A 23,847-nucleotide genomic window follows, 5' to 3' on the forward strand; every position below is an offset into this window, starting at 1 on the left:
CAGCTCTGGAGTATAATACAGGATGTAACTCCGGATCAGTAATGTAATGTATGTACACAGTGACTGCACCAGCAGAATAGTGAGTGCAGCTCTGGGGTATAATACAGGATGTAACTCAGGATCAGTACAGGATTAGTAATGTAATGTATGTACACAGTGACTGCACCAGCAGAATAGTGAGTGCGGCTCTGGAGTATAATACAGAATGTAACTCAGGATCAGTAATGTAATGTATGTACACAGTGACTGCACCAGCAGAATAATGAGTGCAGCTCTGGAGTATAATACAGGATGTAACTCAGGATCAGTAATGTAATGTATGTACACAGTGACTGCACCAGCAGAATAGTGAGTGCAGCTCTGGAGTATAATACAAGATGTAACTCAGGATCAGTACAGGATCAGTAATGTAATGTATGTACACAGTGACTGCACCAGCAAATTACTGAAGCTCACATAACAGTTAAGGTGTTCTTTACTTGTCCTTAGGTGTGCACCATTCCCCAGCCCTTTGGTTTTCTGTTTGCCATGAGGGCAGTACACTCCTAATTGATTGCCAGTTTGGACTAGTAGAGTGGCTGTGACAGCTTTTCCTGCTTTCTCTCTGTAACCAGGGGAAGAGTCTTGAGGAGATCATTTGCATATTCCCAGTGCCTTCTGGGATAAGTGAAGAGTCTCCGAGAGCTCAACGATCACTGGGTTTTGGCCGTTGCAGCTGAAAAGAGGAAATCGGAAAACCAGGGGAAGAGTCTTGAGGAGATCATTTGCATATTCCCAGTGCCTTCTGGGATAAGTGAAGAGTCTCCGCGAGCTCAACGATCACTGGGTTTTGGCCGTTGCAGCTGAAAAGAGGAAATCGGAAAACCAGGGGAAGAGTCTTGAGGAGATCATTTGCATATTCCCAGTGCCTTCTGGGATAAGTGAAGAGTCTCCGCGAGCTCAACGATCACTGGGTTTTGGCCGTTGCAGCTGAAAAGAGGAAATCGGAAAACCAGGGGAAGAGTCTTGAGGAGATCATTTGCATATTCCCAGTGCCTTCTGGGATAAGTGAAGAGTCTCCGCGAGCTCAACGATCACTGGGTTTTGGCCGTTGCAGCTGAAAAGAGGAAATCGGAAAACCAGGGGAAGAGTCTTGAGGAGATCATTTGCATATTCCCAGTGCCTTCTGGGATAAGTGAAGAGTCTCCGCGAGCTCAACGATCACTGGGTTTTGGCCGTTGCAGCTGAAAAGAGGAAATCGGAAAACCAGGGGAAGAGTCTTGAGGAGATCATTTGCATATTCCCAGTGCCTTCTGGGATAAGTGAAGAGTCTCCGCGAGCTCAACGATCACTGGGTTTTGGCCGTTGCAGCTGAAAAGAGGAAATCGGAAAACCAGGGGAAGAGTCTTGAGGAGATCATTTGCATATTCCCAGTGCCTTCTGGGATAAGTGAAGAGTCTCCGCGAGCTCAACGATCACTGGGTTTTGGCCGTTGCAGCTGAAAAGAGGAAATCGGAAAACCAGGGGAAGAGTCTTGAGGAGATCATTTGCATATTCCCAGTGCCTTCTGGGATAAGTGAAGAGTCTCCGCGAGCTCAACGATCACTGGGTTTTGGCCGTTGCAGCTGAAAAGAGGAAATCGGAAAACCAGGGGAAGAGTCTTGAGGAGATCATTTGCATATTCCCAGTGCCTTCTGGGATAAGTGAAGAGTCTCCGCGAGCTCAACGATCACTGGGTTTTGGCCGTTGCAGCTGAAAAGAGGAAATCGGAAAACCAGGGGAAGAGTCTTGAGGAGATCATTTGCATATTCCCAGTGCCTTCTGGGATAAGTGAAGAGTCTCCGCGAGCTCAACGATCACTGGGTTTTGGCCGTTGCAGCTGAAAAGAGGAAATCGGAAAAACCGCGCGCCGATATTTGGGCTCATCTTTCATCGTTTTTAAGAAATCTCAAGATGGAAGAGGCCAGGAGCCTTTTGGTGAGCTGCATTTCTTGCTACATGTTCACAGACTTACCAGTGGAAAAGCCAAACTTCACATGCCACAAATGCAAGCTTGTGTCCCTGTTGGAGGAAAAGTTGCAAAATCTCGAAGAGAGGTTAGCTACGTTGAAGATCATTAAGGAAGGTGAAGAGTTCTTGGACAGAGCAGAATTATCTCTTCATGTTACAGAAAGAGAAGAAATTCGAAGTGCACCTGAAGAAACAGAGGAATGGAGACATGTGACCCAGAGAAGCAGGAGGATCAGGAGGCAGTCAGCACCCATACTGCTCAGAAACCAGTACCAGGCTCTCACGCAGGAAAACGATGAAGAAATACATCAGGATAAGACTTTGCCAACAAGCAGCAACCTTGTACGCCTTCAGAGTCCTCCTGGATGGAGAAAGAAAAATGTTGTGAAGAAGAAACGGAGAGTGGTGGTCATGGGGGATTCCCTGTTGAGAGGAACTGAGGCCGCTATCTGCAGACCGGATATAACTTCAAGAGAAATGTGTTGTCTTCCAGGTGCAAAAATTAAAGATGTGTCTGACAGGATATCAGGACTCTTCAGACCTACAGATGACTACCCATTCCTGCTACTACATGTGGGGACAAATGACACTGCAAGAAACGACCTGGAAACCATCTGCAGAGACTTTGAAGACTTAGGTAAGAAAGTGAAAGAACTGGGAGCGCAGGTGGTCTTCTCTTCCATCCTCCCAGTGGATGGCCATGGAACAAGGAGGTGGAATAAGATTCTGCAGGTGAACAACTGGCTACGTCGATGGTGCAGTCAGCAACGATTTGGATTTCTGGATCACGGAGTGAACTACTTATACGATGGACTACTTGCTAGAGATGGGGTGCACCTTACGAAGACTGGTAATCATGTATTTGGAAGTCGCCTTGCTACACTTGTAAGGAGAGCTTTAAACTAGAACAACATGGGAAGGGAAGCAAAAGACTAGAAAAAGCCATACACCTGACAAATGCTATTGAGAACTCTGCTATTAGAAGTGGAAAGGAAGAACAAAGACGAAAGAATCTAATTAATAAAAATATTGGAGAAAGAGAAACCAATCACAAACTAAAATGTTTCTATACTAATGCACAAAGCATGGGCAACAAACAAGGAGAATTGGAACTACTAACACAGGAAAAGAAATATGATGTCATTGGAATCACTGAAACTTGGTGGGACAATACACATGATTGGAATACAAGACTAGAAGGATACAATTTATTTGCAAGAAACAGACTTGATAAACGAGGAGGAGGTGTCGCATTGTATGTTAGAAACGCGTATATCTACACAGAGATTGAAGCTTCAGAGACTGGGAGTTCTGTGGAAACTGTTTGGGTAAGAATACAAGGACAGAACAATGGAAAGGACACCATTGTAGGCATTTACTACAGGCCGCCTGTGCAAGCTGAAGCTATGGATGAACTCTTTATGCATCAAATGGCCAAGTTCTCCAAAAAATATGACATAGTTGTCATGGGAGATTTCAACTATCCAGACATTTGTTGGGAATCTCTCTCAGGCAAAACTAACAGGTCAAGGAAATTCTTATCCTCTCTTGCTGACAACTTTATCTTCCAAAAGGTAAGGGAGAAAACAAGGGGAACTGCTACCTTGGATCTAATCCTTATAAACAGGGAGGAAATGGTTGAGGAGGTAAAAGTGACTGGGACCCTAGGAGGTAGCGACCATGCTATTTTAGAATTTTGGATAACTAGAGGCGGAAGACCTGTGAAGACTCAGACGTCAAGGTTAGATTTCAGAAAGGCAGATTTTAAGGGATTCAGAAAGAGAATTGGAGGGATCCAATGGCTGGATATCCTTAAAGACAAAAATGTCCAGGAAGGATGGGAAATCTTGAAAAATGAAATTCTCAAAGCACAGTTGTTAACAATTCCGAAAAGAGGGAAGAATAGGAAGCAGTTAAGGAAACCAGGATGGATGAACACAGAACTTAAGCACATGCTAAAAAGGAAGAAAAAAATGTTTATAAAATGGAAAGAGGGAGGCATATCTAAAGAAGAATATAATGCTGTCTGCAGAACCTGCAGGGCACAAATCAGATTAGCTAAAGCTGAAAATGAATTGAGGCTTGCAAGAGATGTCAAAAGCAATAATAAAGGATTTTGGGGATATGTCAAAAGTAAAAGAAAAGTCAAAGATGCTATAGGATTTTTACAGGATGAAAATGATGAAATGGTAAGACAGGATGTTGAGAAGGCTGAACTTTTAAATTCCTATTTTGCATCTGTTTTCTCTCAGAAAGGAAATGCAATATCAACTGTTATTCACTGTCCTATTAAGGGAATAGAAGAATCCAGGATATCTATAAACAGAAAGATAGTGAGGAAACACTTAGCTAGCCTAAATGAATTCAAGTCTCCAGGTCCAGATGAATTACACCCCAGAGTACTGAAGGAGATAGCAGAAGAAATTTTTGAACCCCTCTCTATAATCTTTGAAAATTCTTGGAGAACAGGAGAAGTGCCAGAAGACTGGAGAAGAGCAAATGTTGTTCCTATCTTCAAAAAGGGGAAGAAGGTGGACCCAGGTAACTATAGGCCGGTGAGTCTGACTTCTATACCAGGAAAGATCTTTGAACAAATTATTAAACAACATGTATGTCAATACCTGGATAAGAATGACGTGATTAAACAGAGTCAGCATGGGTTTGTAACTAATAAGTCATGTCAGACTAACTTAATTTCCTTCTATGACGGTATCACTGATTGGGTGGATCAAGGAAATGCTGTAGATATAGTATATCTTGACTTCAGCAAAGCATTTGACAAAGTCTCTCATACAATCCTTATTGAAAAAATGTCTAAGTATGGAATGGACAAGGCAACTGTTAGGTGGATTCATAACTGGCTTAGTGATCGGACCCAAAGAGTGGTCGTAAATGGCTGCACATCCAGTTGGAAGAATGTCTCAAGTGGGGTACCACAGGGCTCTGTCCTGGGCCCTGTATTGTTCAACATCTTTATCAACGATTTAGATGAAGGCATTGAGGGTAAACTGATTAAATTTGCTGATGACCCAAAGCTAGGAGGGATAGCTAATACTAGAGAAGAGAGAGAGAGGATTCAAAAAGATTTAAATAAACTGGAGAAGTGGGCAGCAACAAACAGAATGGTTTTTAACAGGGAGAAATGCAAAGTACTACATCTGGGCAATAAAAATGGAAAAAGCATATATAGAATGGGAGGAATAGGGCTAAGTGACAGCACATGTGAAAAAGACTTGGGTATACTAATAGATCACAGACTGAATATGAGTCAACAGTGTGATGCAGCAGCAAAAAAGGCAAATGCAATTCTAGGATGTATTAACAGAAGCATACAGTCTAGATCACGTGAAGTCATTATTTCCCTCTACTCCTCTTTGGTCAGACCTCATCTGGAATATTGTGTCCAGTTTTGGGCACCACATTTTAAAAAAGACATCAACAAACTGGAGCAAGTTCAGAAAAGAGCGACCAGAATGGTGACCGGTCTGCAAACCCTGTCTTATGAGGAAAGGTTGCAGGATTTGGGAATGTTTAGTTTGCAAAAGAGAAGACTGAGAGGAGACTTAATAGCTGTCTACAAATATCTAAAGGGCTGTCACATTGTAGAAGGATCAACTTTATTCTCATTTGCACAAGGAAAGACTAGAAGCAATGGGATGAAACTGAATGGGAGGAGACACAGATTAGATATTAGAAAAAACTTTTTGACAGTTAGAGTGATCAATGAGTGGAACAGGCTGCCACGAGAAGTGGTGAGTTCTCCTTCAATGGAAGTCTTCAAACAGAGGCTGGACAGACATCTGACTGGGATGATTTAGCGAATCCTGCTTTGAGCAGGGGGTTGGACCAGATGGCCCAGGAGGTCCCTTCCAACTCTACGATTCTATGATCTTCAGTGGAGCACAGGGGCACTGAAGAGGACTAGATCACTGAATCTGGCCAGCTTCATAAGAGCACTTACAAGCTCTACAGTAAAGAGCTTGTAAGCGCACGCGCCTTCACTGCTTGCATAGTAGAGCTCTCACTAAGGTGGCTGGTAACTTAGACAAAGAACATGATATAATAGCATTACAAATCCAATATATAAAAATGAGAATTAAGTTTTGCAGACCAATGTATATTACATCTGTTATTTACTTGATTCTTGTCTCTTTTTTTTTCCAAAGGGGATACAATTTCAACTGTGCCGATCGTTTTAAGTACCAGCATCCCTTTTTTCTTGCTTATTGTAGTTATATTGATTGCCGTGTTTTGGAAAAACAGGTAAATAATAAAAGTTGTAGGTCTGACGATATACTGTATGTCATATCACGGTTTAAGCCCCATCTCTGATCTGTCTACAAACACCCCAAAAATCCAAGAACGTTCTATACATTATTATTATGCATTTATATAGCGCCATTTATTCCATGGCGCTTTACATGTGAAAAGGGGAAATATAGACAAGTATAGTACACATGTGTAAGACAAGGGACACACAAGTACATAAGGAGAGGGGACCCTGCCCACGAGGGCTCACAGTCTACAGGGATGGGTGAGGATACAGTAGGAGAGGGAAGAGCAGGTCGTGCGGTGGTTCAGTAGACCGAGGATCATTGCAGGTTGTAGGCTTGTCAGAACAGGTGGGTCTTCAGGTTCTTCTTGAAGGTTTCCGTTGATGGTGAGAGTTTGATGTGTTGCGGCAGAGAGTTCCAGAGTATGGGGGAAGCACGGGAGAAGTCTTGTATGCGGTTGTGGGAAGAAGAGATAAGGGGGGAGTAGAGAAGGAGATCTTGAGATGATCGAAGGTTGCGTGCAGGTAGGTACCTGGAGACCATGTCACAGATGTATGGAGGAGACAGGTTGTGGATGGCTTTGTATGTCATTGTTAGGGTTTTGAATTGGAGCCTCTGAGCAATAGGAAGCTAGTGAAGGGCCTGGCATAGGGGGGAGGCCAGGGAATAGCGGGGAGACAGGTGGATTAGTCGGGCAGCAGAGTGTAGGATGGACTGGAGTGGTGCTAGAGGGGAGGCCAGAGAGTAGGAGGTTGCAGTAGTCGAGGCGGGAGATGATAAGAGCATGCACTAGTGTTTTTGGTTGGTTTTGTGGTTGAGGAATGAGCAGATCCGGGAAATATTTTTGAGTTTGAGGCGGCAGGAGGAGGAGTCGAGGATCACCCCAAGGCACCGAGCGTGCGGGACTGGGGAAAGAGAGCAGCATTGACATTGATAGATAGGTCTGGTGGAGGGGTAGAGTGAGATGGGGGAAAGATGATTTCTGTTTTGTCCATGTTCAGTTTGAGAAAGTGAGCAGAGAAGAAGGATGAGATAGCAGACAGACATTGTGGGATTTCAGTCAGTAAGTGTTAGGAACGGCGGAACGCACTAAATAAAAATATAAATAAAGTGCGCTCGCCGCTCGGGGCCCACCGTACAGTAGGAGATATAACCGCTGCTAGATGGTGGCAGAGACAATATGGCGGTTATGCACGCGGGTTAAACTTCACCCGGAGTGTGCCGGACTGGCTCTGTTCACACAAAGAGAAATCGTAACAAAAAACACAAAAACACTGAACCTGTTTGTGACACAGGCTTCAGGTAGAATACACACAGGACGGTAAACGGTCACAGGAGTAGCCCAAGATGGCGGTACTAAATCCTTCTAGACCTACCGTTATTATCAGAGAATATAGCGTCGCAGCCGCGAACGCTCAAGGAGCTGCTACTGCAGCGCGGAGTAGATACAGCCGCTGGATGACACCGCTATAGCACAGGAGCGATGTCAGACGCTAGCAGCTGTGGCTATGGAGCAATAGCGCGCTGGTACTGGTAGAAACTCAACCCCTCACACAGACGTAATATCAAAGGGTAGGGGTTTCAAATGAGTCATTCACCAGATCATGCATCCATCAACATACACACAGCAGCAAGTATGACTATACTAGCGCATGGCGGAACGGTCATGCGTGCCTTTTATAGCAAACGGGACCTTCCGGAAGCCTCCAGATCTCCAAGATGGACCAATGAGATCTGGAGCAGGACCTGGGCACATGACTCCCGAACCCCAATGGGAGATCGTTCCATGAGCATGCTCAGAGGGTGGAATGAAGGACTTAGCCTCAGGAGAGATCTGCTGCAAGGCAATCTCTTCTGCAATCTCCTCTGCAGTAGATAATGAGCAGGAGACCGCAGAATGCGAGGGTCTGGATTCCTGCATAGTAACCGCAGAAATCTAACAGTAAGGAGGCGAGGTTGGGTCCAGATAGGTAGATCTGCGTGTCATCGGCATAGAGGTGATACTGCAAACCGTGGGATTCTATGATACATTGCTCCCTTCACAGCCATAGAGATACATATAATTTTGCCTGCTTAAAGCCACCACTAGGGGGAGCTCTCACTAAAAATAATAAACCCATATGCAGTGAGCTCCCCCTAGTGGCAAAAGCTGTGTGACAATTATCTCAATTGCACAAAATTCCAATACATTTTCTGCATCAATCTCCTGTGATTTCCATCATTGTATTGTGAACTGACATTTTTTTCACTAATCAAAATATAACTATTTTTTAACATTACTTCTACAGAATTAAGCCTTTTGTGTGGCCAGAAATCCCAGATCATAAGAAGACTCTGGAAAAACTTTGCGCCAAACCTAAACAGGTAGGAACATCACTGATTGTCGCGGCGCTGGTCTACAGAATAAACCGTATATAATACATCTCTCTGGTGTAGCCGGGTCTATTATTTGGAGAATGATATAGACATTTTTTTTACATCCCACAGGGACCTTTTGAACCCCTCATTATATTTCTCACATTTCCTTACCAAAATCTCTTCCCTTTTTGACAAGTGTCTAATATTCAGATAGCAGGAAAAGAACTTGACCTACAACCACTTCTCTAATTTCCCTGCTTCTGGCAGGTCTCCTAGTGTATATTGGGGCAGAATATGGAGGAGGTGACGGGCCGAGATCAGGGATAAATAATCTATCAGTTGTTTAAGAATATTTATTTTTAAAGTTAACTGTTTCTAGAACTCATAGAGAAAACCTGTGAGTCCTGCTTCCCCACTCATAGAGAGCCTGTGAGTCCTGCTTCTCCCGCCCACTCCTAGAAACAGCCTGTGAGTAATGCTTACGTCCACCCACTCATAGAGAAAGGCTGTGAGTCCTGCTTTCCCACCCACTTATAGAGAGAGCCTGTGAGTCCTGCGTCTCCCGCCTACTCCTAGAAAGAGCCTGTGAGTCCTGCTTCCCTCTGCCCACTCATAGAGAAAGCCTGTGAGTCCTGCCTCACCTGCCTACTCATAGAGAAAGCTTGTGAGTCCTGATTCCTCCACCCACTTATTTAAAAAGTCTGTGAATCCTACTGCACCCAGTCATTCATAAAGTGGCTTGCAAAAGTATTACCCCCTCCCCCAATGGCATTTTTTGTGATGTGACACCTCACAATCTGGAATTTCAGTTTTTTTCCAAGGGTTTGCATCAGTAAAGAACATGCCTACAAATGTGATTTTTTTATTTTTTTTATTGTGAAGCAAACAACCAGTACAAATTAACTGAAAACTTCACCCCCCTAAAGTCAGTACTTTGTAGAGCCTCCTTTTGCCAAAATTACAGCTGCAAGTCACTTTGGATAAGTCTCTATGAACTTTCCACATCTTGTCGCTGTGATTTTTGCCCATTTCTCAAGGCACAACTGCTCCAGCTCCTTCACTTTAGTTGGTTTCCTCTGGTGACCAACAATCTTTAAGTCTGACAACAGACACTCCATTGGATTGAGGTCTGGGCTGTGACTCGGCCACTACAAAACATTTTTACGTTTCACCTTACACCACTCGAGTGTTGCTTTAGCAATATGCTTTGGCTCATTGTCTTGTTGGAAGGTGAAGCTCCGTCCCTGCCTCAAATCACTGACAGACTGAAACAGGTTTTGCTCAAGAATATCCCTGTATTATGCATCATCCATCTTCCCCCTAGACTCGGACTATTTTCCCTGTGCCTGCTGCTGAAAAACCATCCCCAAAGCATGATGCTGCTGCCACCACCATGTTTCACTGTGGGGATTGAGTTTTTGGTGTGATGAGCTGTGCTGGTTTGGCGTCAGACATAGCGATTACCTTGGTGGCCAAAAAGTAAAATTTTGGTCTCATCTGTCCACAGCACCTTCCTCCATACATTTGAGGAGTCTCCCACGTCTTTTGCAAAACTCAAAACAGCCTTACAATTTTTGTGTGTAAGTAAAGGCTTTTTTTCTGCCTACTCTTCCATAAAGGCCACCTCTATGGAGTGTATGGCTTATTGTAGTCGTATGGACAGATACTCCTGACTCTGGGAACTCTGCATCTCCTTCAGGGTTACCTTTGGTCTCTGTGCTGCCTCTCTGATTAATACCCTCCTTGCCCAGGCTGATAGTTTTGGTGGGCAGCCCTCTCTTGGCAAGTTTGTTGTGGTACCATGCTCTTTCCACTTGATGAAAATGGACTGATGGTGCTCCAGGCGATCAAGAGAAATTGGGAGATTTTTTATAACCCAACTCTGACTTGTACTTCTCAACAACTTTGTCCCTGACTTGTTTGGGCATCTCTTTAGTCTTCATGGTGTTGCATGGAGATCTCCTTGGTCTTCATGGTGTTGCATGGAGATCTCCTTGGTCTTCATGGTGTTGTTTGGAGATCTCCTTGGTCTTCATAGTGTTGTTTGGAGATCTCCTTGGCCTTTATGGTGTTGTTTGGAGATCTTCTTGGCCTTCATAATGTTGTGTGGAGAGCTCCTTGGCCTTCATGGTACTTGAAGATCTCCTTGGAGGACGTTTGGTTTTACCTCTGAGTCTGCTCAAGATAAATTGCTTCCCCCTTGTTTGTCTCCCTTCTTCTCTTTAGTGTTCAGTGGGTACTGATCAGTGCTCCTGCCCCCCCCCCATTTCCCTATTCAGGGCCTAGACCTAGGGAGATACAGGTCTTAGGCTCTTACTTGACGATTGGTGTGGAAACAATATAGGGATGATTGGGGAGGCAGGGTTATATTAGATCTGCCTAGGGGTCTCTACCCCCCACTTCCCCTGGCGTTTTAGCTTTCTTCTCCTCTTCCACTCATGTTGCACTTAGTCTTCCCACACTGAGTCCTGCTTACCATTCCACTCATAGAAAAAGCCTGTGAGTCCGGCTTACCCAGCCTACTCATAGAGAAAGCCTGTGTCCTGCTTCCCCATCCACTTATATTAATATTATTATTATTTATTGTTATAGCGCCATTTATTCCATGGCGCTTTACATGTAAGGAGGGGTATACATAAAAACAAGTACAATAATGTTAAACAATACAAGTCATAACTGGTACAGGATGAGAGAGGACCCTGCCCGCGAAGGCTCACAATCTAGGGATGGGTGAAAATACAGTAGGCGAGAAAGCCTGTGACTCCTGCTTCTCCATTCACTCATAGCCTGTGAGTCCTGCTTCCCTATCCACTCATAGCGAGAGCCTGTGAGTCCTGCTTCCCCATTCACTCATAGCCTGTGAGTCCTGCTTCCCCATTCACTCATAGAGAAGGCCTGTGAGTCCTGCTTGTCCATTCACTCATAGAGAAGGCCTGTGAGTCTTGCTTGTCCATTCACTCATAGAGAAAGCCTGTGAGTCCTGCTTGTCCATTCACTCATTTAGAAGGCCTATGAGTACTGCTAAAACTCTTCATGGACTCACAGACCTTCATGGGGGCTGTATACACAAAACGGTAAGAGAATAGAAGGCAATAGGAAATCAATTGATTCTTTAATGTTGTTTTACAGAACATCCACATAAGCTTCAATCCTCATTACTACGAAATCATTCCCATAAATAAAATAGATTACATTAAAGCGCCAGAGATCACGGAAGACAACGACGAATTCTGCATCGCAGGCCGTTGCATGGAAATCCCATCCGCCACTACCTGTACTACCAACCTGTCTCCTGCAGAGGGCAGCAGCAGATCCCTCACTAATGCTAATCATACAGGAATAAGCGAGAATCTGGCAGATAATGGAGAAAACACATTGGAGAATTCGCTAAAATCTGCCACTATGGAGCTGCTACCTGCTGATGGCGTCTCTGAGAAATGCAGCCCATCAAATGTCAGCGATGGACTCGCACCTGTGACCGCAAGACATCCTGGACCAAAGGGCTTATGCTGGGAAGATATTTATATTGCTATGTCTGCCTTCAAGACGCCCAGCAGTGCAGTAAAGCAAGTCCCCAAAAGTACCTGCTAATGCTTCACCTAAGGGATCATATTATAACCTGAGTAATAGTCAGACTTGGTGCAGTACTTCTCCATGCAGCCACAAGGGGGAGCCCTTGGAAATGCACAATTCTCCATGTGCACCGTGCTGGTATCTGGTAATCTGACCACCACTCCACTACTTCACATCACTGAATGTTTCATATTAGCTGCTAATGGTCAGAGAAAGAGCAACTGACCTTTTACATAAATTGTGGATGCATGAAAGATACCAAAAATATGTGCATCGCCTTCTAATTAGTTAGATCAGCTCCTGCTATTGCTTATAAGGTCCTCATATTTCTGTTCTGACTATATATATTCAATAAAATAAGTCTGCTGAACAGCACTCCCTGTGGACAGGTGTGATATTGCAATTTATATATGAATTTAATATAAGAACTTGCAATACCCCACCTGACCACAGGGAGTGCTGTTCAACAAACTCATGTCAATGTTTCAGGCTGTACCATGCCTCGATACTGCTATCATTAAATCCAGTGTATGCGTCATACACAGCGAGCTCCCCCTAGTGGTGGCTGTGGGCAGCCATCATTTTATCAGTAAGAGCATCTGAATTGACAATAGTAAAATATTTTGAAGTTTTGTATACAGACATATACTAGCTTATGTAGGCTGCTGTGCTCAGACATTTGTTTTCAAACTAAAGCTGCTAGGTAGAAGTAAAAAAAACATGATCCCCATTAAAGTTAATCTCCACCTTTAACCACTATGTACAAAATTCTATGTAGAGAGCTCCATGTTTTTCATAAAGGGCTCCTAATGCCATGCATGATCATAGAAGTAAATACGATGATTCTGGATGCCTGCAGACACTAGAGGGAGCTAAGGAGTCCAATACATGCATACTGTGTGCACAGAGCTCTCACTTATGGTGCTTGCAGGCGAAATCTACTTATCATGTATCTCTGTATACAGGGAGCTCCCCCTAGTGGTGGCTGCAGACAGGATCTTATGTATCTCTGTATACAGGGAGCTCCCCCTAGTGGTGGCTGCAGACAGGATCTTATGTATCTCTGTATATAGGGAGCTCCCCCTAGTGGTGGCTGCAGACATGATCTTATCATGTATCTCTGTATACAGGGAGCTCCCCCTAGTGGTGGCTGCAGACAGGATCTTATCATGTATCTCTGTATACAGGGAGCTCCCCCTAGTGGTGGCTGCAGACAGGATCTTATCATGTATCTGTGTATACAGGGAGCTCCCCCTAGTGGTGGCTGCAGACAGGATCTTATCATGTAGCTCTGTGTACAGGGAGCTCCCCCTAGTGGTGGCTGCAGACAGGATCTTATCATGTATCTCTGTATACAGGCAGCTCCCCCTAGTGGTGGCTGCAGACAGGATCTTATCATGTATCTCTGTATACAGGCAGCTCCCCCTAGTGGTGACTGCAGACAGGATCTTATCATGTATCTCTATATACAGGGAGCTCCCCCAGTGGTGTCTGCAGACAGGATCTTATCATATATCTCTGTATACAGGGAGCTCCCCCTAGTGGAGGCTGCAGACAGAATCTTATCATGTATCTCTGTATACAGGGAGCTCCCCCTAGTGGTGGCTGCAGACAGGATCTTATCATGTATCTCTGTATACAGGGAGCTCCCCCTAGTGGTGGCTGCAGACAGGATATCATGTATCTCTGTATGCAGGCAGCTCCCCCTAGTGGTGGCTGCAGACAGAATCTTATGTATCTCTGTATACAGGGAGCTCCCCCTAGTGGTGGCTGCAGACAGGATCTTATCATGTATCTCGGTATACTGGGAGCTCCCCCTGGTGGTGGCTGCAGACAGAATTGTAAAACATAATTCTATATCTATGCAGGGGATTTGGAGCTCTGTATCAGAAAAAAAAAGGACTTTGGTACTAATAAAGATACATAGAAAAAATACAACGCTCAGAATTGTAGTGGTGAATCATCATTTTAGGAAAGTGGTGGTTCCTCGGCTGCAAAACTATAACTCCCTGACAGTGACATGCTGAGAGTTATAAATCTCTGATCTTAGGATTTGCTGCTCTGGGGATACATACCGGATGTTCTTACATATTAGACTTGCTCCGCTCACTATGGACGGCATTATATAGAGATATAGCTGTATACTGTACCTCTACCTGCTGAATGTATTTCTGCCGTGCTGGACTGTATTCTTATGTCTTGCAGCATATTGTGAATGTATTTTTGTGTATCGTCATCTGTGTGAATACGATTGTATCATTGTTATAGTAAATATATCGATGGACCAGATGTTTGTGATTACACGTGACGGCGCCGTTGGGCGGGGGCTTGGCTCAATGGCAGCACATAGGTGTGGCTTATCTATATGGGGGCGCGGAATTCTGTCCATAGGATTCTGCCAATTTTCCTGATATGTCTAGGAGGCTCCCGGAAAAAGCGGAGGTCTCCCTGATTCCCACATTACGTCATTTTGGTAATGTGGTCATGAACCAGGATGATCAGGGCTGAATATTGCTGCCAGATAGTGGAATATCGTGGTGCCCGAAAGTTCTACAGCATGAGACAGGGCAACAGCGCCAGCATTCCAGTAACCAGTGCCGATCCTGACACCCCTGATCAGACTAAAACATCTATAATGGAGATGTAAAGGTAGACATTGTAATAAAACCATAGTTTCCCATAGGAATTTTCCCCTGTAATCACATTTACAGCCAATCAGTCATCCTGTCCCCAAGATTATACATTGCCCGTGACACGCGTGCTGCTGCGCTGAGCACGGCCTGCAGCCTCTCCTGGGCCTCTATGGCATCATTCTGAGGAATCTTTAGAACTTTCTGATAGATGTGATCTGGTTACACCTCCTCGATAGGGCGAGACAGTATGGGAGCAGATGAAGATATAATGGTCTTCAAGAAAGACCATTATATTTTGGGAGATGTTAAGAGATGGCGCGAACGCAGCAGCGTAATCCTTAAACAGACAGAACACGCATTTAATCTTCACGGCTTCCAAAACTGGATGAATGCCTGTTAACTTAGTATCTGAATTTTATGCATATTATTATATTACACAGGGACTGACACCGTCTACAATCATGATCAATAATATTGGCAGATACTGGAGACACAAATAATAAAGCATTCACAACTACTGTAATACAATCTGGGGCCATATAAATTACACGGCAAATAATTCTACAATGACGTGCAAAAAAAATACACATCTGCATAGACATTAGATGTGATCCATGAAGGCCTGTGCTATGGAAAACCCAACCAGGCAACAAGAGGGTGTAATATATATATACACTAGATGGTGGCCCGATTCTAAAGCATCGGGTACTCTAGAATAGGTTCCCCAACTCCAGTCCTCAAGGCCCACCAACAGATCATGTTTTCAGGATTTCTTTTGTTTTGCACAGGTGATGCAATTATCACCAGAGCAATACTAAGGAAATCCTGAAAACACGATCTGTTGGTGGGCCTTGAGGACTGGAGTTGGGGAACCCTGTTCTAGAATATGGCCAGCGCAAGATTAAAATAAAAAATAGTGATATACTCACCACCCGACGGCCCCCAGACTCTGTCCCTCCTCTCCACGCTCCCGGCATCTTCCATTCCCAGGAATGCTTTGCGCCAAGGACCGCTGCTGATGTCACTCTCACGAGAGCGCGATGTCATCAGTGGGCTTTGGCGCAAAGCATTACTGGGACCGGAAGATGCCGGGAGCGTGGAGAGGAGGGACAGAGTCCGGGGGCCGTCGGATGGTGAGTAGATCACTATTTTTATTTTAATTCTATTTTTTACATTTTTATGGTACCCAGTGTCCGGATGAGTCTCCTCTCCTCCGGACCCTGGGTACCGGCTAGCGCCGGTCATCCCCCGGCTGCATCGCCGCTGACGTGCGTGTGGCCGGAGATGACCCGCGGCAACCGTTGGGAGATTAGCGGCGCTAGTAGTGGCATGCGTCCTTCGAATTCCAGACTGCGCCTGCGCACTGCGCCTGACGCTGATTGGTCGCAGCCGCCAGGCCTCAACCAATCAACGACGTAGGATTTCGGTTACAGACAGACAGACAGAATAAGACTATTATATACATAGATATATATATATATCTATGTATATACAGTATATAACACCCGATGTTAACCTATTAAGTGAAACCAGCCAGTGCCCAGAGTGACAGATCAATGAAAAAATTATTTTTAAATTTGTGACATAGAAGCATCCAGTGTGTTCCCCCTCCTCCAGCGCTACATCATGTGAGTCAATAATGGAGGGGCTCATGCTGCTTTTATGGATCTACATTTTCCCTCTCTAACATTAAGGCAAAAATATCTATCTGGAGCGCTGTGTCACAGACTTCCAATGAAGGATGGGGCGTATACTTCCATCTTTTGTCCAATATTCAACATTTTAGGTCACCTTTCAGGGATTTTGCATTAACAACCTATTGTTAGGTCTGATCCTGCTGCCACCACTAATCAGCAGTACTATGGTGTCCTGTACAGCAATTCACAATTTTTGGCTGGTGTGCACCGCTTTTCTTTGCTCATGCACCCTACTGCTACGATAATGCTTCCGTCCTTCAAACCTCTACTGCAATACACTGCTGTACTCTAATTATCGCGATGGTCCGCTCATTTATGCCTATGTAAACAAAAACCAACCATGTAAAGCGGTACACCACGATTACGTACATGGACATCACTTTGAGGGACACCCTCTGACCACTCATCGCAAATCAACCATTGCTTCACTACTAGACCTGACCCTAAACTTTCATAGTAATATATTAAAAAAACAACATTGGGTGATTGTGAGTACAAGCACAAAATGTATTTTAGTGTGATTACTAGAAAAAAAATGCATATTTTCTTTCTTATCAAAAGCCTCATAATGAAAAAATAAAGCAAGAATTATAAAATTCCTAATAAAGTGTCACAAAAGACCGATCAATAAAATATAGAATATATGCAGTGACATGGAAAAGTTTGGGCGCCCCTGGTCAAAATAACTGTTATTGTGAGAAGTTAAGCAAGTTCAAGATTAAATTATTTCTAAAACTCCTAAAGTGACAGATGACACATTTCCTTTGTATTTTAGGCAAAAACACAGGTACCGTATTTTCATCATTTAAATGTTAAAAACTACAAAAATGAAAATGGACGGGTGGGAAACTTTATGCACCCTGCATGGTTAGTACCCAGTAGCACCCCCTTTTTCAAGTATCACAGCTTGTAAACTCTTTTTGTAGCCAGACAAGAGTCTTTCAACTCTTGTTTGAGGGATTTTCATCCATTCTTCCTTGGAGAACTCCTCCTGTTCTGTGAGATTCCTGGGTTGTCTTCCATCCTCTGCTATTTTGAGGTCTAGCCACAGATTTTCAATGATGTTCAGATGAGGGGACTGTGAGGGCCATTGTAAAACCTTCAGTTTGCGCCTTTTGAGGTCGTCTATTGTGGATTGTGACGTGTGTTTAGGTTCATTCTCCATTAGTAGAAGCCATCCTCTTCTTCTTTTCACCGTCACCTTTTTTTCAGTACTATGTTTTCATCAAGAATTTGTTGAAATTTCATTGAATCCATTCTTCCATCTACCAGTGAAATGTTCCCTGTGCCATTGGCTGCAAAACAAACCCAAAGCATAGATTGATCTACCACCATGCTTAACAGTTGGCGAGATGTTCTTTTCCTGAAATTCTGTGCCCTTTTTTCTCCACACATACCTTTTGATCATTGTGGACACAGAATTCTATTTTATCCTCATCGTTCCACAGGACTTGATTCCACAATGCATCAGGCTTGTTTAGATTTTCTTTTGCATACATTTGATGCTAAATTTTATGGTGAGGACATAGAAGAGGTTTTCTTCTGATGACCTTCCATGAAGACTATATTTGTGTATTTGTGCAGGTGTCTCTAAACAGTAGAACAAAGTACCACAACTCCAGAGTCTGCTAAATCTTTCTGAAGGTCTTTTGCATTCAAGCGGGGGTTTTGATTTGCCTCTCTAGCAATCCTACAAGCAGCTCTCACTGATATTTTGCTTGGTCTTCCAGACCTTATCTTGACCTCCACTGTTCCTGGTAACTGCCATTTCTAAATTACAATTAGAACTGAGGAATGAGCAGCTTGAAAACACTTTGCTTTCTTCTTATAGCCTGCTTTGCGGGCCTCCACCATTTCCATTTTCAGAGTGCTAGGCAGCTGCTTAGAAGAACCCATGGCTGCTGTTTTTTGGCACAAGGATAGAGGATGCCAGGATTTTATAAAGCTGGCAAATTTGCATCATCTGGCCTTTCCTAACGATGATGGTGAACAAGTCCTAACAGGCTAATTAAGGTCTGAAACCTTGGTCAAAGTTATCTGTGCACACAAATCTCCAAGGGTGCCCAAAATTTGGCATTGTGCCATTTTCCTTTTTGTAATGTTTAAAATATAAAAAGGACATTTTTTTGCCTAAAATACAAAGGAAATGTGTCATCTGTAACTTTAGGCCTTTTAGAGATCATTTCATCTTCATCTTGCTTAACTGTTCACAATAACCGTAATTTTGACCAGGGGTGCCCAAACTTTTACAGGCCACTGTAGCCATTTACAAAGGTTGTATGGGACTAGATGAACATGGCTGCCTTCTTCAAAAACAACAGCACCTCCCCCATCAACAGGCTGAATGTGGTATTGCAGATTTGTCCCATTCATTTCAATATAACTAAGCTGCAATACCATCAGCAGTGGCGCTTTTTTTTTTTTTTGAAGAAGGAAGCCATCTTTGTCTAATCCTGGACAACCCCTGTATTGCATTCACTTCCTGAGTGATTGGGCAGTTGAATTTCAGGATTGCTGCTTCCAACAGGAATCTCCAAATTGAGATTCTGGTTTGACGTCTATTGTAAGTCATATTGTAAGGCTCGATATTAATTTTTAGGATCGCTGGTTGCAATAGGTGGGGCTAGATTTCAAGTTCTCTTCCTCCCTGAAAAGACAATTTGCATATTTAATCTCCCAGAGGCACAAACATAGATTTAAAGCCTCCTCACTCTGACATGCCAGACTTGACATGTCACTCTCCACAAGGAGAAATGTTAAACATTACCCCTTAGACCACAATCCAGAGCCTCTCACCTTGACAAATCAGATCTCATACTTTGCACTGATGAGAAGCAATATCCCGAAACACCGAGTCTGCAAATTAAGATTATGGTTTGGCTTTAGGCTTGCTAAAAGGGTTGATGTTGACTTTTAAGATCGCTGCTACCAATAGGTGACGCTAGAGTTCAAGCATCTCCGCAAGAGAAATTGACATGCTGCGCTCTGGAGGGACGCACCGCATGCCCGTCTCCGGGGGGCGATCTGCAGGTGTTTCTTGAAATCCCAACCACTATGCTGTAACAGATGGACGCTGCAAAAGTGAGCAGCATCAAACCCGCAGCATTAACTGATCGTGGGCACATACCCTAAGTCTCCTCACTCTGACATCCCAGGCTTGACATGTCACTCTCCACAAGGAGAAACGTTACCCCTTAGACCCAAGTTCCAGGTCTATAATGACTGCCAGATATGCAATAGAGAAGATAGAACTTGTGTATTGGGAATCATGGAGAAATTTGATCCTTGTAATATCAAAAATAAATTTTTTGATAATAGTGAATACAAATCTACAGGTTATGTTTGGAACTGCAGTTGCACTGAAATGAATAGTGTTGAGCTGCAATACCAGGCACTACCTAAGGACATGGGGGGCGCTGTTACTGGAAGAAGGCAGCCATATTTTTCAAAATCGACACCTTAAAATGCACTAAAAATTGGTAAAACCATGTCCTTAAGGTCCCAAATATCCAGGGTTGGGACCAGTTTTAATAAACGAGGCCTACTATATGTTAAAGTCAATCATTTTAACTCAAAATGTCACCTGCAAAGTCCATGTCCAATTCTTTACCCAATGAGAGACATAGCGACATTATAGTTTATAACCTCAAATCTTTAAAGGAACAGTGAAAGGCGCTAACCAAAAAGGTAAGTAATGTCTCTGACAACCCGACAACAACACTGAAAAAAACACAATAGTAAAAAAAAATAGATCTATATTTCAGTCTATCACAACTTCCAGGCGTTCCTCATCATTAGTACAAAGTAAACATCGCTGTCGATCGACGCGCTCACCCCCGAGTAATAGTTTAGGAATTCTTCTTTAGTCACCTGAAAAAGAAAAAAAAGAAAAAATTAGGGTCAAAGTCTTTAAAACTGGTGCAAAAGAAAAACAAGGCCGAGGATGCCCATGGCAACCAATCAGACGGCAGCTTTCATTTCTCAGGAGCCCTTTTGAGAATGAAAGAACAGAGCTGATTGGTTGCTATGGGCAACTGTTGTTGCTCTTTCCCTTTACACCATTTTTGTTCAAGGTTTTATAGATAAAAGCGATTATTTTTCTTTAATTTTAGGAGACGGATTCTGTTCAGAAGTGATATCTTAAGGAATTTCAGCGTATTCTATGTAGAAACTGTGAAAAAAAATTGACTTAAAAGTAATTGTCCATTTTCATAGGTTTTTGGGGTTTTTTTTTTTTTTATAAACCCGGCCTAATGTTTTCATCTAAATTCAATCTTCTGGTCGAAATTAAAGGGACATTTACATCTTTGGAATTCATGAGTAACAGCGCCCGGGCACCACCCACTTGTGGTGTAGCCACGAAATCCACCAAACGCAGCTGTCTACATGGAAACGGATAAAAATGACGTAAACAGCGTGTCCCGGTCTCGTATCTCACATTCACTTCTTTAGGAGCAATGAACAGATTTGATGGGAACAACCCTTTAATGGGTGGATCGGCGTGAGCTTTTATGCCACTTTTATGGCGTAAAAAAATAAAAAAAGTTGCAGATTCAAGTTCCCTAAGGAAAAAAAAAATTTGTAACAAAAAAATATAAAATTATTTTTTTTTATTAATAAAAAAAATATATAAAAAAGGTTAAACTCCCCCCCCCCACCTTTTCCCAACTAGAAAATGAGGGAATAAAAAAATAAACACATTTGGTATCATCTTGTCCGAAAAAAGTCAGATCTAAACTGCAGAAAAATATAAAAAAAAAAAGTACAGATGTCAGAAAATGGAGACATGAACAAAACTTATCTTTTAGCACTATAATTAAGTTTGGTAATGACGTAAATAAATCACATTACCAGGTTATTTTTACCGCACAATGAACATTGTGAACAAAAAAAAAAACAAAGGCGAAAAATGTTTTATTTTTTTTTTTTTTTTTTTTTTCAACTTATTTTTGTCCCTTTTTATTATTATTTATTTATTTTTTTACTTATTTTTTGTCCCATTTTTTTTCGGCATGTTAATGGCGTCACTCAAAACTACAAATCGTCTTGCAAATAGAAAAAATAAAAGAGCCTGCATATGGCTATATTGATGGAAAAAATAAAAAATTATGGAATTTGGAAAAAAAAAAGGGAGGAGAAAAAACAAAGAGAAAGGCGCAAAAAAAAAGGTCATGAGGGAGTTAATGAAATAAGAGCATATTAACTGACTGCACTTTGGCGTAGAAAAAAAAAAACACAATTCCACCAATGCGACATCTACCTAGACACTGTGGCTCGTCCACCCGAGCGTCTGTGCCTGGCATCACAGATTGTACCATTCCATATAATCTATTAGACACATGCATATATTTCTTCCGACATGCTGGAAGTGATCAGCAATATAAATGAAATATAAAAGGAAAAAAAAAAAACATTTCTATAAGACCCAGCACCAACTAAAGAGAATGAAAGAGCATTAAACAGATCAGACCAGAAAACCTGTTAATGAGAAATAAAGGGTTAATAATAATCCATTATCTAGAGTATATGGTAAATAATAATCAAAATCAATGGTTAGGATAGAGATTTTGCGAATAAACAGGGACTGGTGTGAATAGTGACCGCGTTGCGGAATATGTTGGCGATATACAAGCAACAGTAAATAATTATAACACTGATTTTGTTGGCGGGTTTATTGACGCCGTTATCCTTTGTGATAAAATACTAGTGTTTTTTTTTTTTATGGTGGATTCACAAGGGACACATAAAAAATTATGGCTTGTATAAATTGATTATAATACCCCCATTATCAGTTTAGGTCTCGAAAGGTCTGCACAGGAGCTGCGGACATAAAACGGGAGGCATATTCTAATGAAAGTTATTCTTGATTTTCATTTTTATTTGGAGCAATAAAAGACAGTTGAATACCCAGTGTCAATCATACAATCAAAATTATTCACCCCCCCACATTGCAAATTCAGTTAATTAGAAAAGTTTACAAACATTCTGTTGTTTTCAATAAACCAATCAATTAAGAACAATGTAAATAGCTGAGCCCCTCTAATATTTTGAGAGGTTTCCAAATTCAGCACAAAACATCACTGCTGCAGTCTCATGTTTATTCACCCCTTCATGACAAGTGTATTTACTACTTAATAGAGCCCCTCTGGCTGTTATGCCCTGCTGCCTCACAGGCTGTTATGACCTGCTGTCCTACTGGCTGTTATGACCTGCTGCCCCACTGGTTGTTATGACCTGCTGCCCCACTGGCTGTTATGACCTGCTGCCCCACTGGTTGTTATGACCTGCTGCCCCACTGGTTGTTATGACCTGCTGCCCCACTGGCTGTTATGACCTGCTGCCCCACTGGCTGTTATGACCTGCTGCCCCACTGGTTGTTATGACCTGCTGCCCCACTGGTTGTTATGACCTGCTGCCCCACTGGCTGTTATGACCTGCTGCCCCACTGGCTGTTATGACCTACTGCTCCTCTGGTTGTTATGACCTGCTGCCCCACTGGCTGTAATGACCAGATGCAAACATTATACAGTATATAGCCAGACAACAGCTCTGGAACAATTCCTGAGGAGTCTTAGCCTAGTATTCATAGACAATGACCTCCAGGTCACTAATATTACTGGGATTCCTGCTGCAACCGCCTTCTTCACATCTCTCCAAAGATTTTCTATTGGTTCATGTGACTATGCTGGCCACTCGATAATATTTTAGGACTTGTTCTGAATCCAAGACTTGGTGGACTCTGAGGTATGATTGTGATGGTCTTGTTGGAAGATCCAATGAGACCCAAGCTTCAGTTTCCTTAGAATACATGATGTTTTCTCCTAGTATTTCCTGATACTTGATGGAATTCATCTTGTTCTTCACACGCTGCAGGTTTCCAATGTCAAAAAAGAGTCAAGAACATCACTGAGCACCCGCTATGCTTCACAGTAGGCATCACTAAGCCCGCCTTGCTTCACAGTAGGCATAACCTATGCAGTGCGATGCTACACTTGAGGCATAATCAAGCCTCCATCATTCTGCACTGTTTCACTGTGGCAATCACCAAGCGACTTCCATGCTTCACTGTAGACATCACCGAGCCATCACTCTGCTTCACTGTGCTTCACTGACCTATCCAGCACCATGCATCACTGCAGGCATCACCAAGGCCCCGCCATGCTTTACTATAGGCATCACCGAGCCCTTGCCATGCTTCACTGAAAGCGTCACTAAGCCATTGACATGCTTTACTGTAAGCATCACTAAGCCACTGCCATTTATCACCGTAGGCATCACCAAGTCCCTGCCATTATCATTTTAGGCATCACCAAGCCCCCTCAA

The 23,847-nt window shown here is 43.0% G+C and overlaps 2 protein-coding genes across 5 annotated transcripts in view; one reads left to right on the forward strand and one right to left on the reverse strand.

Annotated features, from left to right (window-relative positions):
* Positions 1 to 12,612, forward strand: part of IL7R (interleukin 7 receptor) — a 96,921-nt gene extending 84,309 nt beyond the window's left edge. The window contains exons 7-9 of the mRNA XM_073543928.1: positions 6,156 to 6,252; positions 8,552 to 8,627; positions 11,751 to 12,612. Of these exons, the coding sequence (XP_073400029.1) occupies positions 6,156 to 6,252; positions 8,552 to 8,627; positions 11,751 to 12,212 (635 nt within the window). The 3' untranslated portion in view covers positions 12,213 to 12,612. The remainder of the gene's footprint in view (positions 1 to 6,155; positions 6,253 to 8,551; positions 8,628 to 11,750) is intronic.
* A 7,650-nt stretch (positions 12,613 to 20,262) lies between these two features.
* The window catches only part of CAPSL (calcyphosine like), a 29,452-nt gene continuing 25,867 nt past the window's right edge, over positions 20,263 to 23,847 (reverse strand). For all 4 annotated transcript variants that reach the window (XM_073543932.1, XM_073543929.1, XM_073543931.1 and 1 more), the window contains one exon: positions 20,263 to 20,394. In XM_073543932.1, coding sequence (XP_073400033.1) covers positions 20,293 to 20,394 — 102 coding nt within the window. In that variant the 3' untranslated portion in view covers positions 20,263 to 20,292. The remainder of the gene's footprint in view (positions 20,395 to 23,847) is intronic.

The sequence above is a fragment of the Dendrobates tinctorius genome, unplaced genomic scaffold (genome assembly GCF_039654945.1).
Source record: "Dendrobates tinctorius isolate UK_male_01 unplaced genomic scaffold, ASM3965494v1 ptg000135l, whole genome shotgun sequence".
NCBI lineage: Eukaryota > Metazoa > Chordata > Amphibia > Anura > Dendrobatidae > Dendrobates > Dendrobates tinctorius.